The sequence below is a fragment of the Desmodus rotundus genome, chromosome 1 (genome assembly GCF_022682495.2).
Source record: "Desmodus rotundus isolate HL8 chromosome 1, HLdesRot8A.1, whole genome shotgun sequence".
NCBI classification, from domain to species: domain Eukaryota; kingdom Metazoa; phylum Chordata; class Mammalia; order Chiroptera; family Phyllostomidae; genus Desmodus; species Desmodus rotundus.
The window spans coordinates 113,148,008-113,161,488 of NC_071387.1; the positions used below are offsets into that span (position 1 = coordinate 113,148,008).

The window sequence follows — 13,481 nt, forward strand, 5'->3', positions numbered from 1 at the left end:
ACTTTTAAAAGTGCATATCCAATGTGTCAACGTAGATTCCATCAGCTGTGACAAATACACCACTCTAGTATAGGATGTTGATAAATGGGGGAGGGGATGTTAGTAGGGGATGCATGTGGGGGGAAAGGGGCATATGGGAAATCTTTGTACCTTCCTCTCAGCTTTTCTGTAAATCTAAAACTGCTCTGAGACATGGTCATTATAAAAAATCTGTTGAGAATATTTTTTAAAAGAAAAAGAAATCAACATGTAACCAAACACTTTATATATAAGAAATAGCTAAGGCTCCCTCCAGCAAGACAGAGCTTCCAATGTGAACCTCCTGTCTCCTTTACTTGCGGCAAGTAAAACTACCTTGTGACAACCACATCTTGTTCTTTTAAAAAATTATTGATTTTAGAGAGAGAGGAAGGTAGATAGAGAAATACTGATTTGTTATTCCACTTATTTATACATTTATTGGTTGCTTCTTGTATGTACCCTGACTCAGGATCGAACGCACAACCTTGGAGTATTGGGATAATAACTCAAACCAACTGAACTACCCATCCAGGGCCACATCTTGTTCTTGAATAGAAACACCAAGCAGTGAACCCCTTGAGTTTTGTAACATACTAATATAATGGAATGCTATGTAGCTATTAAAAAGAATGTGGTGACTACTTACATGGATTTTCAAGATGTTGTGAGAAAAAAGGGAGAAGCTCAGAAATATATATTTTATACATTCACATAAATATATGTTTAAACATGTATTGTAATTTTGGGGGAGCAAAACCATGATTAGCAGTGGTTCCCTCTGTGGGTGTGGGATGCAGGAGCGCTTGAAATAATTTTACGTCTTTTAAGTTTAAAACACACACACCCTCCCCTCGGCTTCAACAGAGCCAAGGAGCCTTATAAACACTCATCTGGTGATTTCCTATAATTATACACTTCTCCCTGATTCTAGAAAAAGGCAAAGTACAACTTTTCAAACTTAAAATTTTCCACAGTTGTAACGGGGGGAACCCTGCAGAAATTTCTGGGGGAAGGGTTGGGAAGCACAGATGAGTGCGTAGGAGCTGCAGCCTCAGTCTCCGTGCGGCTGTGGGAACCAGTGTGCATTGCCCTGACAACCAGGGCAACAGTAGCATGACTCAGCAGAAAGAAGTGTGTAGGGCACCTGTGTCGGGTTAGGGAGGTGATTGGATGGAAGGATATACCCTCCTATCTACTTCCGCTACTCAGGGGATTCTGAGGGCCATCTTTAAAAAGTGGAGAGCAGGAAATGCCGCACTCTTCGTTTTCCCCTCCCCTCGCTGGGTCCAGTCAACCACCAGGGGCTCGAGTTCCTGGACTGGTGGACCCTGGAGACTGCGAGGCCGGGAGGCAACCCGATGCCCCTTCCGCACAAGGAAGGTCACAGCTGCGCTAGCGATTGGAGTGATTGCTGTGCGGGCCTGCCTGACCATGAGCATAGCTACACTGGCAAGCCAGTGCTGAAGAGACAGAGAGCAAGTGCTAGACTGGCGGGTAGAAGCCTAGGAAGGAGCAGAACGCCATGACGGGGACTTCAGCCAGTGTGCACAGACTCTAAAGGACGCCTAGAGCAGATGGTGACCAGAAGCATGCTGCAGCCACCTGCATTTTCCCAAGGACAGTACTTTTAAATGGAAAGAGGAATTCCAGGTGCAGCCTAGGACTGGCCTGGCCTGGCAGGGGGTGGCAGTGTTATTTTTCTTTGGCTATTTTAGAAGGAATGGGTTTTGCGGCAGAAAGTTGCCTTCATTTCAAATTCTGTGGTCATTGAATAAAAGATTCCTTTTCCTTTCCGCTGAATTCTGTCTCCTGAGTTTTGACTGTTGGGCAGCAAGTGGTAGGTCCCCCACTGGGTGGTTTGGTAACATGATCCCTTGATTATGGACAAGAAAGGTCCATGAATTCAAACATATGCAATCACACTGAAAAAACTTAGACTTTAATCAGTTTTCATGCACATTTGTTATCAAGAGCTGCAAATGAGCAATTACACAGACAACTTAATGTCATTAAAGTTACCAAAATAGATATAGACGTTCAAGTAAGAAGTATACAAATTAGCAGCATTTAACTAAAACATATTAGCATATTTCAGTATCAGTTTTATAAGAAAACAGCTTCCATTTCCCTCTCCCTCCCTCTCTCTCTCTCTCTCACACACACACACACACAGAAAACTTGACTCTCCTCAGAAGCATGATGAAGGTAAGAACATAATATATACAAACACTCTAGGCAGAAATGCCCCAAATTGGAATTTTTTTAAAGTGAGGGTGGAATGAACTTTTGTTTACTCAGAATTCCATGAGACTAGTCTTTAAACTTAGGAAGTCATAAACCTTAAGAGAGAAAAAGCTCAAAAAGCTCATTGGTCTCACAGGTACAAAAATACCCCATGTTAATGCTAATTTTTGTGAAAGGAAAGTAAATGGTCTGGCAAAGGACAAGTATACAGCAATGTATAAGCTATAGTATGCATGGTTTGCTTCTCAGAGCAGAGTCATTTTTTTTCTTAATGAGGGGTGGAGGGGGTAGAGAACATTCCTAACAGCAGCAGCTTTCAACATCTGCACCAGACGTTAAATTCCAGGCTTCCCTCAGGAACGGTTCAGAGTCAGTGAAAGGAAGGCAGCCTCAAGTGGTCTGTTACATAACTAAAGTACTTTAGAAACGATATGAAGATATAAAAATTAAACCTTATTACATTAAACATAACTTAAGCTTATATTTAAAAGTTCAGACCTGTCAATTTCAGAAAGCTTATGATGAGGTATTTATTGCATACAGTTTTTACTGTAATGGAAATCTTAAGAGGTACTCTGCATGTTTTGTGACATAAAGGCACTTGTGTTTCAAATTTCAACCCTTAATAATTTGGATACGTGTATCTAAGAAACCAATACTCAGTCTAATTTGGTACACTTGCACAGGCTGATCTGATTAACAGGCACATTCCCAAAACACTTAGGCACATAAACCCGCAACTCAAATAAATAAATACTCAACTGCCTTTTTCCAGCCTGGCTCTGAAATGTGTAGTGTGCTTCAGAAATAGAGACCTCAGTGCAGGAAGTTTGGAAATGGTATTGGGAAGATAAACTGTGTCTGCCTCTTGATTTCATGGCAATGGGCCCTCTGCCAAGTCTGCAAACCCAGCACTGGAAGGGTACTGAAGCCTGTGGCTCTCCAGCCCCCTAAAGGCAGCAGCTGAGAAGTCAACACTGCCATCCTGCGGCAATACTCCTCCGAAGGCGTAATCTAGGGCATTCAGAGGCTCAGCTCACGCAGCAGGAATGACTTTTCTCACATTACTACCGTGTCGCTGAAATGACATCACCATCCTCTCCATGTTTCCACCATCTGGCCCAAAAACCATTATTCAAGGTTTTCTCTTCATTAAAAGAAAATACCTGTGTTCATTTTAAGTCTACAGAACCATAAAAAAGGGCCACCACTTCTAGGGACACTTCCTCAGCCTAAACCCCTAGGACCTGGTTTAAAAGAACTACCCCAGCTTCACAAACAGATGACCTCTACAGTTAACTTCAAAAGGCAAAACAAATAAGCTCTTAAAAGTTTATAAGTTCTCTGCTCCATTTTTTGGTATAAACGCTTAAATGGCTTTCTAAGTCAGTTTTTTAGAAGTAGTCACTGAGTGGCTGGTCAACAGACAAAGACTTGGTTTTGAACCTGCTTTTCTAAATCCCTAACGCCCTAAGTAGGAGCTGGGTCACGTGAACATGGCCACTGCAGCTGCACATATGGAGCCACCCGCAGGAAAGGCCCAAACTCCAGAAAAAAAATATTTTAAAAATATTTTGCTTTAAACCCAGGTGGACTTTGTAGGCTCGGCAGGTCGCTAAGTCAGCTCATCAGCAACACGCAGCAATGTCTTCACCATAATTCTAGTCAGTTCCTCACATCCCTCTGGGCTTCTGTTAGTTTCTGGATTAGATAACGCTTGTCACGACTTTCCTAAAAAAAGAAATAGGTTCAAGAGTACATTCAATATAGCTGGAAACAAGTATCATTTCAACCTAATAAATAACTTACCGGACACGAGGCTGAGGATATTAAACACTGGACAATTGTAATGGCTTCTAGACTGGTCTGTCTCTCAGTCTTGACCCTTCCACAGCCCCTTCTTCACAGAGTGGCCAATGACCTTTTAAACATGTACATCAGACTTCTACTTCACACTCTCCAGTGGCTTCCCATCACTCTCAGAATTACACCCAAACTTCTGAGCAGAGCTGTCAGGCTATGCTGGGACCCTGGCTGCGATTCCAGCATCATCTTGCCTCTCCAGCCACACTGTCCTCCCCACTGGCCCCCAGGAATGCCCAGCTCATTCCCTCTCTGTACTCTGCCTGCTATTCTCATCCCCAAATCTCCCATAATTGGCTCCTTCTCTTCATTCAAGTCTCAACTACAATATCAGTCACCTCCTCAAAGAGGCCTTCAGTGGCCACCATCTAACAGCAGCAAATGGTCCGCTTGTAGCTCTACCTTGTTTGTATTATCTTCACATTGGTTATTGCTATCAGAATTTATCTCTTTTCTTTGACTACTTATCAGTCTTCTCTCCCTTTTCACCACTGTATCCCTGCACAGTATGAGGCACAGATAGTGCTTATCCTGGGTTGGACAAAAAGTTCATTTAGTTTTTTCCACACGATGGTTCTAATACCACTTAGGTGTCTTTAACTTCATTCGAAATAATTTTGTTAGATTGTATTGTAACAGCTGTCATATCATGTCATGCATTAAAAAACTTATCAAAATTGGTGAATTTTTATGCAGCCATTTTAATATTGAAGATGGAAGAATATATGCAACATTTTTGATGTATTACACTTTACTATTTCGAGAAAGGTAAAAATGCAACTGAAATGCAAAATAAGATTTGTGCAGTGTATGGAGAAGGTGCTGTGACTGATCGAATGTGTCAAAGGTGGTTTGCAAAGTTTCTTGGTTATTGACATTTTGTCCAAGTACTTCTTTGCTGTGGGGCTGTCTTATGTCTTGGAAGATGTTTAGCAGCACCCCTGGCCTCTACCCACTAGAAGCCAATAGCAGAAGATATCCAACATATTCAAAGCATCCAAAACAATAAAATTATTGGTGAAAATGAAAAATGTGTCTTTATTTTATGGAAAAAAAGTAACAGATTTTTTGGCCAACCCAATATATATTGAAGGAATGAATGAGTCATTGAATGAATGAAGTTGGAGGAAGCCTGGCCTGAAGGCATAGTTTTGGGGGAGCGGTGGTGGGGGGGGCCACAGAATTCTGGGAAAAGTGCCATTTTTCCATTAGGTGTCCTGGGGAAATGCCCCCAGGCACGACCCTCTGGACCAGCATGCTTCCTTACCAGGGATAGCTGCTCTCGGAGCTGGGTGACCACTCGCTTGTGTGCTCCGGCCAGGGCGATGAAGTAAAACATGATGAGGCTGCAACACAAGGTGGAGTGGTCACTAGGGAGTTTGTACATTTGAAGGCCACTAGAATAACAACCCAACAGGTTTTGCCTGTTTTACTCATTAGGAAAAGAAAACCCACACGTCTCCCAAGCAGAGGGCATCAGAAACAGATAAAGGGGTGAATGATCATTATGGAACCTCTCTGGCCTCAGTTTTTTCATCTGTAAAATGGGGATAATACAGTAAAACCCAGTGATATAAAGCCTATGATAACACAATTTTGAATAAAAGCAACTAGCCATTGGCTCCTGTTTTCTGTACAGCCCTACATCTCAAATGGAGGGTGATGGAAGATATTATCTTTGAAGAGTGGGGCAAGTGGAGTGGAGGAAAACAGCCCACAAGCTCATTGCATGAAGGGGAGGTGGTTCCTGTGCAGCACCCCCAGACAGGGCTGGGGAAACGAGGGCCACTGGAATCACTGATACCAATGGTACTCTTCTGGAAGTCCCCATGGCCCAGGACAAGAATGGTCCCCAAGGATGCTGAAGCCAGATCAGGTAACCAGCACCAGATGGTACCAGCCAAACCACAGCCGGGATGAATGAATGAGGATGGAGTAGCTGAATTCCGGGGTCCTCAGAATTCCAGGCTAGTTGGCTGCGCAGCTCTCCCAGGTCATTTTATTAATCTCATCAAAGGGATCCTGCCTTAACAAATGAATTTTTTGGCCCACTTCTTGCATTATGGTGGTGTTTTACTATAATATTGTCTACATCACAGGATAATTATGATGATTTCATGAGTTAATACATGTAAACTACAATCAACTCCAGTTATTTGTCGCAATTATAGTCTATAAAGTCTCCGGGAACACTGAATTAGTGGGTTTTGAACCAATGTCCTTAGGGGAAATACAGGCTTAGGTCCAATGAGCGGTCACATGTTTGTCAACTGGTGCATAACTTGTCTTATGTTTCTTGTTTACTGAGAAAGGTTATCAACACATAACCTTGTTTCTGTTTAAAGACACCTTATTTAATATTTCTTAACATTGAACTTAACAGCCAACAGCACTGTAACTCATGATTGAATGAAGCTCATCTAATGTGCACATTTTTTCTGTAAAGCACATCACAGCCTTCTTGAACTTAGGAACACTAGACAGCATTTCAGCACTACATTCGGGACCATTTCAAACAGTGAAATTGCCAACCAAAAGCATTCAATGCAAGAAACATGGCACTAAGTAGATTGCAAAAAAAAGGACTCTTGCTTACGGGCATGAGAACTGAAACAAGACAGCAGTATACCTACGGCCTTGTTTGACCTCAGCTGGAAAGGTGCATGCTACGGTCTGAATATTTGTGTCCCCCTTAAATTCACATGTTGGAATGCTAATGCCCCATGTGACAGTGTTGGAAGTTGTTGTCTTTGGGAGGTGATTATGTCATGAGGGTGGAACCTTCATATTTGGATTAGTGCCCTGATAAAAGGGACTCTAGAGAGCTCCCTGGTCCCTTCTGTCCTGTGAAGACACAGTGAGAAGTTTGTAAGCTGGAAGAGTGTCATGCAACCATCTGGTACCCTGATCTTGGACTTCCAGGCTCCAGGACTGTGAGAAATAAATTTCTGTTGTCTATAAGCCACCTAGTCCATGGCATTTTGTGATAGCAGCCTGAACAGACTAAGACAGTGCGTGTCAGGAGATTCAAATTTTCCCCTACTCTGTGCGGATCCACAAATGACCATGATAACTGCTGTGGGTACTGATTTTGAGATTTCAAAAACCTTTCAGTGAGTGGGCACGTTGATAGTACAGGAAATAAAAAGGAATCTGTGAATAACGAGGATCCACTGTAATTAGAACAATGCCTAATACACAGCCCTCAATACACATTTTTGATTAGAATTACTTCAATGCTCAATATGAATCACTGTGCAGCAAAGACCCTCATCACCCGTGCATGTAACTCCTCTCATTTACTGAGCCTTTAAGGGTCAGGTCCTCTGCTAAGCACTTTACATGTGTTACCACAGATCCTGCTTCCCACAACCTTGTCAGGTTTATGCCATTCTTATCCCCATTTTCCAGGTGAGGAAACAGAGGCTCCAAAAGGCCATATATGTGATAATCCAAGGCCACACAGCTTATAAGTGGTAAAGCCAAGGCTCAAGTTGATGCTCTTTTCTCTGCTCAAAAATCAGTTTCTTTTTCTTTCTTTCTTTTTTTTAAATCTGCACCCGAGGATATATTAATTTTTTTTTGAGAGAGAAAAACATTGATTGGTTACCTCCCACATGCACCCTGACCAAGGATTGCACCCACAACATAGGTATGTGCCCTGACTGGGTGGGAATTGAACCCGCAACCTTTTGGTGGACAGGATGACACTCCAACCAATTGAGCCCCTGGTCAGGGCAATCAGTTTCATTTTCAAAAGGCAAGTGATTTTGTGGATAATTAGTAATAATAATAGGCAACATTTATTAGTTTTTTATAAGTCAAGCATAGGGCTAAGTGCCTTATATGTGGGATCGTACTGAACTGGCTCAATGATCCTCTAAAAGAATTACTATTATGATGCCCATTTTAGAGATGAGAAAGTGAGGCTCAGAGAGGCTCAGTAACATCTCAAGTGCAGCAGGTGAGCTGCCGTTTCCCAGTGGAGGGAAGCCCATGTGCTGCAGTGGGAAACCCTCACAGGGGTCAAGGCGGTTCTCACTCACCAGATGATCATGAAGAAAGGTACTGCAAAGGCCTCTGACGTGATGCTGTGGACCAGGGACTGCAGTGAGCCAGGGAAGGTGCTCACCGTTTTGGGAACCACCTCCCAGCTGGTGTTGAAGTTGGTGAACGGCCCACAAGCTTTCGAGGAAGGGATGCTGCCAGGACACACAGAACAAGGAGCTCAGGTGAGATGTGCTCCAAGGCTGAGAGTTCTTCCTTTCACGCCCATGGGCTTTGTTAACAGTAACCCACGAGGAACTGCCTGACCTCATGGCCTTCTGGAATATTCTGCTCATAAATACTTACCCTGAAATTTCATCAAATCTCTAGACCTGACTTCCAATTTATAGGAATTTTAGACTGAACGAAGTTAAATGAAACCATGAAAAAATAATCAGAAAAATCCAGAATGTGGGGATTCTATTCTCCAGTCTCTTAGTTAGAAGTGAGGAAACTGGCTTGGACTCTTCAAAAAATCAAAGATTAAAAGAGACTAAAAACACACAACCAAGAGCAATGGGTAAAACTTGAAAGATTCTCATTTTAAAATAAAGCTATGAAAGACTATTTGGGGAAAACTGGAGAAATTTGAAAATGACAGGAATACGATGTTAGTATTTTCTTAGGTATGACGATGTTATTGTGTCCCTATCCTTAGGAGCCACACACTCAAATGCGCAGGGACGAGCACCGGGATGCCTACAACTTAATTTCAAGTGGTCAATCAAATGTAGCAAAATGGGACATCCAGTTGAAGGGTGCATGAGTTTTCATTGTGGCTATTTCTTCAACTCTTCTATGGATTTGAAATTTTTCAAAGTACAAAGAGAAAAAATGAAATTATGATGGAAAAAATTAAATTAAGCCCTGCAAAGAATTGCCTGCATCCACATTACAAAGTTCTGTGTAGAAGGTTTTCCATTGCAATCCTATTTTTACAGATAAAAATAAATTCCTGAAAACAACCTAAGTGTTGTTTGAGGAAAAGGATGAACAACTTACGATCCATTCGTACAATGGAATACTGAAGAGCCACTGAGACAGAGGCACAGACAGAAATGGCTGTCTCCCAGAGAGAAACTACGTACGTAGCTGGGAAACAGGATTGGAAAATGAACTTCCACCATATACCCTTTTATACTTTACGGATTTTGTGCCCTGCGAATATATTATATTTAAAAAATCAAAGCTAAAAGATATTTTAAAAGAATGAGAGTTCTACATGCCTTGGCATGGATAACGGCAAAATATAAAATAAAGGGGAAAAATAAGCTGCTGAACAGGATTATAGCATTATTCCACATGTATTTTTTAAAGTAAATACATTGTTCATAATGAATTTCTAGAAGTATCCATAAAATGTTAAAAGTGCTTACCTTTGCAGAGTGGGACTAAGAGGTGAAGATAAAGAGTAATTTTTTCTCTTTAATTCACACTCTTCTGTACTATTTGAATTTTTATGTATGATATATATTACTATAAAAATATATATTCAAGTTAGTTAAAAAATAAACTGTGAGAAACAGATTCAAAACTTAAGGATTTTAATTTAAAGATGAAGGAAAGAAATTCCACAGCAATGTAAGTCATCAGACTACAGTCCACAGGCCAAATCTGGCCCATCACCTGTTTTTTTATAAATAAAGTTTTATTGGAACACAGTCATGTTCACTAGTTTATGTATTGTCTACGGCTGTTTATAGACACCAGATGGCCCACAAAGCCTAAATTGTTTCCCTTTGCCCTTTACAGAAAAGGTTACAACTTCTGATCCTTAGCCCTGAGCCTTGAGCATTCTGCTTTTTCCAAATTCCACACCAGGCTCTACATTTGTATGTCATATGTTAAATGTCTTTATACCTCTAGCATCTAGCACACTGCTTGGCTCATAGAAGGCGTTAAATAAATGTTCACTAAGTGCAAACCACCAACCTAAGTGTCAGGAACATGGGTGACTTCCTGCTTCTGTTTTTTCCTATACTCCCAAGTGTTCTACAATGACTGTGCATTATTTTCACAATCAGAAACAATCTATAAGGGAACTAGAAGAGAAGTCTCAGGAAAAGGGAACTGGATAGGACAGACCCAACTGGCACTCTGAAAAATAATGGCTACCCAGCGAGCCCAAGTTCTGAAAGTGGACCAAGACTTTCCAGCAACCAGAGGGAGCTTCCAAAACAAGGGTGGGCCTGGCTAAGCCAGGAGCAACTTACTGACCCGACCACTGCGGGTGGTGCACTGTGAGGAGAGCCCATAGAAAATGCCCCGGGCCCTTTAACGTAGAAGAAGACCATGTCAAGAAGCAGAGAAATGTGTTAGAAAACAAAGTGGTACTTACTGTGCCATGCTGATTGTCAGTGGTATTATCGCCAAACACAGGCCAATTAACAACACCAACAGGAAGAAGAAATTAGAATTGGATGCTCTGAACTGCCTTGGGGAGGGTCTGCAGGTATAAAGAAGACTGATCTAAGGGGAGAGAAAGAAAGGAAAAGTTAGGAGTACAGCTTCTGTGAGGATAAATGGGCCCAGCACACTGAAGCATTATAGTGGGAATGTGAATTGGTCTAACCTTTCTAGAGGGCGGTTGCAATATACATAAAAATGAAAGACATAATCCAGACCCCAACACTGGGCCAAAATACATGTATGTGGGTGTTTACTGCAACAGGTGTCGATAACAGGGAATAAGTGAACTGGAAGCAACAGAAATGGCTATGGGGGAGTGGTCCTTAAAGGTTAAATCACACCCACACAGCAGAATACCATGTGGCCCCTAGAGAAGAGAAAGCAAGCTTTATATCCTATGTGGTGCTGTGAACGAAAAGGGTAGATTTCAGCACCCTGTCCTGTGTGATCTCATTTAAGTTTTTTTAAAAAGTACTTTTTAGAGGACATACAGGTGGCCCAGAGACATATGAAAAAAATGCTCAACATCACTAATGATCAGAGAAATGCAAATTAAAACCACAATGAGATACCATCTCACACCTGTCAGAATGGCCATCATCAATAAATCAATAAACAAGTGCTGGTGAGGATGTGGAGAAAAAGGAACCCTCGTGCACTGTAGGTGGGAATGCAGGCTGGTGCAAACACTGTGGAAAACAGTATGGAGATACCTCAAAAAATTAAACATAAAACTGCCTTTTGACCCAGTGATTCCACTTCTGGAAATATATCCTAAGAATCCCAAAACACCAATTCAAAAGAATATATGCACCCCTATGTTCATAGAAGCGCTATTTACAATAGCTGAGTTCTGGAAACAGCCTAAGTGCCTGTTGGTAGATGTGTGGATTAAAAAACTGTGGTACATTTACACAATGGAACACTATGCCCCAGTAAAAAAGAGAAATTTTACCTTTTGGGACAGCACGGATGGACCTGGAGACTATTATGCTAAATGAAATAAGCCAGTCAGAAAAAGACAGATACAATATGATCTCACTTATCTGTGGAATCTAAAGAACAATATAAACTAATGAACAAAATAGAAACAGGCATAGATACATAGAACAGACTGACAGCTGACGGAGGGGAGGAGTGAGGAATGAAAGGGGGTGAAGGGATTAGCCAAAGAACATATACTCGCAACTCATAGACACGGACAACAGTGTGGGCATTGCCTGGGGGTGGGGGCTGGGTAGAGGTAGGTGAAGGGGGGTGGAAAGTGGGGACAACTGTAATAGCATAAGCAATAAAATATAATTTTTTAAAAAGTTTTCATTATAGGGGTTTAAGTATATGCTAAATGGATCTACAATAATATATAAAAGAGATATTTTATTTGAAGTTTTATAAGCATATTTATTTTTCCTATATTTAAAAATAAATATTTCCATTGAGGGAAAGAAGACTTTAAGAAAATATCAAGTGGGGAGGGGGAGAGAGATATAGTAACAGGCATAATATTTTCCCTTAGCATTTTAAAATGCTCTGTTACTGGGAGTAACAAGCTCTTGATGAAGTCATCAAGCTCTTCTGACTTCAGCAGTAGCCAGAACATCTTGTGAGCAGAGGGCACTGAGGGCCAAGGACACCTGGTGTCCTGTCTGAGGGCGGCTGGTCAGTGAGGCCTGGAGTGAGAGTCAGAACTTAGCTCAGTGCCCATGGCCCAGCCCACTATTCCCATGCTGCACCCTGGGAAGCCACTGGCCAACCAGTATTTTCTGGAGAGGGAAAAAGGTCCTATGGGCTTTTTCTTCTCCATTTCCCCTTCGGTGACTTCAGTTGAAGTTTCCAAACAAAAGCATGAAAACATTCTTCAAAGGCCAAAACACCCAGATAGAAAGTTTGGTCCAATGCTAGGCCCTGCTTACTAGGTTAAGTGGCTCTTAAGTAAGATAAACCTGGATTCAGATCCCAGGAGTCACTTATAAGCTCTGTGACCTTGAACCAGTTACTTAACCTCTCTGAACTTCAGCAGCTTCCTAGGTATTCAGCACAGTGGGGGCACATGGCATTATTACCACTTGCTATTATTATTATTATCATTATTATTACTACTACTATCATGTCCATTTCTGAATCCTCAGGCCTTGGCAGAAGAGGTAATCAATACATGTTGGGCTTGTTAGCAGAGGGTACCTCTGGAAGAAGGGATGAGAGTTATTGTATACATATCTGTATTGTTTGAATGTTTAATATTAAGCATATATTGTCTCTGTAATAAAGAAAAGAAGTTTGTTTAAAAAGCCCAGATATGTTAGTCACCTGTAGGGCCACTTCACCCCCTGAGCACTTGGTCCAGGCACAATGCCTGGGGCCTGTGAGCTGTTCAAGGGCCTATACAAATAATTGAAACCTGAAAATGAATTCACTGGCTCCAAAATCCAAACAGAAAAATCACAAAATTTAAATTAATAAACACATATTAAACATTACCAAAATGTACCACTGTCAACCGATCTGTCAATTGCAGCTAAATATATGAATAAAAATATATACCAAGTAAGGGGTATAATTTTGATACATCTGACAGAATGTGGGTGAGGTCCAAACATGCATGCTGAATACCACACAGGACAAGAGCAGCGCGGGGCATCAGCCCACCGTCCCCACCTCTCCTTACCTCTTTCACATAAAAGATGATGATGAATTTCAGGGTTGCAATGGCAGGGAGAAGGGGCGAGAAAAAGGCTCCAATCCAGCAGATGGTTTGCCCATAAACAATTCCCAAAACGTTATCAGGAATTGCAAATTCCTGCTGCCCCCAGCACTGTATCAGCTTCCAAGAGGAACAGTAGGTCACCAGGAGCCTGGAAACAAAGGGGGCAATTTCTCACTTGGACCACCAGCGTCAG

At 41.7% G+C, this 13,481-nt stretch overlaps 1 protein-coding gene across 2 annotated transcripts in view; it reads right to left on the reverse strand.

Annotated features, from left to right (window-relative positions):
• Window positions 1–1,941: 1,941 nt before the first annotated feature.
• Window positions 1,942–13,481, reverse strand: part of TMC7 (transmembrane channel like 7) — a 52,849-nt gene continuing 41,309 nt past the window's right edge. For both annotated transcript variants that reach the window (XM_024571495.4, XM_053929594.2), the window contains 5 exons: window positions 13,250–13,436; window positions 10,514–10,644; window positions 8,175–8,330; window positions 5,396–5,474; window positions 1,942–3,996 (listed from right to left, as the gene is read on the reverse strand). In XM_024571495.4, coding sequence (XP_024427263.2) covers window positions 3,931–3,996; window positions 5,396–5,474; window positions 8,175–8,330; window positions 10,514–10,644; window positions 13,250–13,436 — 619 coding nt within the window. In that variant the 3' untranslated portion in view covers window positions 1,942–3,930. The remainder of the gene's footprint in view (window positions 3,997–5,395; window positions 5,475–8,174; window positions 8,331–10,513; window positions 10,645–13,249; window positions 13,437–13,481) is intronic.